This window comes from Acanthamoeba castellanii (assembly GCF_000313135.1).
Source record: "Acanthamoeba castellanii str. Neff unplaced genomic scaffold scf7180000084776, whole genome shotgun sequence".
Taxonomy (NCBI): Eukaryota; Discosea; order Longamoebia; family Acanthamoebidae; genus Acanthamoeba; species Acanthamoeba castellanii.
The window spans coordinates 978-2,062 of NW_004457586.1; the positions used below are offsets into that span (position 1 = coordinate 978).

General features: G+C 58.8%; 1 protein-coding gene across 1 annotated transcript; it reads right to left on the reverse strand.

Annotated features, from left to right (window-relative positions):
• Positions 1–124: 124 nt before the first annotated feature.
• ACA1_277230 (uncharacterized protein) lies at positions 125–654 on the reverse strand (the record flags this gene model as incomplete). Its single annotated transcript, XM_004344508.1, has 3 exons — positions 125–242; positions 343–488; positions 616–654. The coding sequence occupies 3 exons, from the start codon at positions 652–654 to the stop codon at positions 125–127; spliced, it is 303 nt and encodes a 100-aa protein (XP_004344558.1).
• Positions 655–1,085: the final 431 nt, after the last annotated feature.

Here is a 1,085-nt window from a genome sequence, read left to right on the forward strand (position 1 = left end):
GGCAGAGCGCGCCACGCAGTCCGTCGCGGGCCTGGCACCATCATGTTCACCGTCGAGTCCTTCTGGAGGGCGCTGTTGTGGGCAATCTGCCGGGTGAAGGGCATCCAGTTCCCTGCGACCCAGATCACCTGTGTCGGGTGGTGCCGACCGCGGGTCTGCGGTTCATCATCTTCCTCATCTTCATCATCACTAGCGTCGTGGCGATGGCCATCGTCATCACCCACGGGCACACCGTCGACGAACTGCGTCCGCTGGTGGCGAGCAGGCAGCAGGTGCCTCTGGTCCGGCCCGTCGCGGTCGAGTTCGGCGTCGTCGTGGTGCAGGAGGAGCAGCACCCGGTACACGTCGCCGAAGCACAGGGCCACGTCGGTCTCCAGTCTGACCAAAACGTTACTGTTCGCAAGGCGCCAGAAGAGGGGCCGCATGCTGCAGTACTGGTTGCCCCTCGGCATCGGCTTGCCCGGCGGCCCTATTCGAAAGCGGGGCGGCTGTGTTTCGGGGCAAAGACAGGGGGGGGGAGAGAAAACGTTACAAAGCTGTGCTGCAGCTGGTCGTGTGTGGCGCACAGGCTGGCTATGCGCTTAACGTTACAATGCACAACATAATATATCTTACCTCGATGCGGTGTGGCGGGATGCTTTGGTTGATGCCCATGTGGGTTGGTAGGCCGGTGCAGTGTTGTTTCTTTTTTGAAGTGGTAAAATGATAAACGCTCTGTGCGTCCGCAGAAAAGGCAAAGTTTCAGTTCATTGGGTCGGTATGTACAGAACGCAGCTGGCCAGCTGCGGCCTCAGCGGCGGCGTGAGACAAGCATGGGGAGGCCGCCCTTGATGGGCAGTGTGAGTGACGGGCGGTAGGTGACCTTCTGATTCTCCGGGTCGTGCAGCTCCAGCCTGCGATTGGGCCATCATCCACCAATCACACACAAAAACCAAACGAGTAAGATACTGGAAGACCACAAAGATGTTTGTTTGGCTACCTGTAGGACTTGAGGATCATGAAGGTCATCACCTTGGCTTCGAGATAGGCCATGTTCTGCCCCAAGCAAGTGCGTGGCCCAGCTGAAACACAGATGGTCACAACAC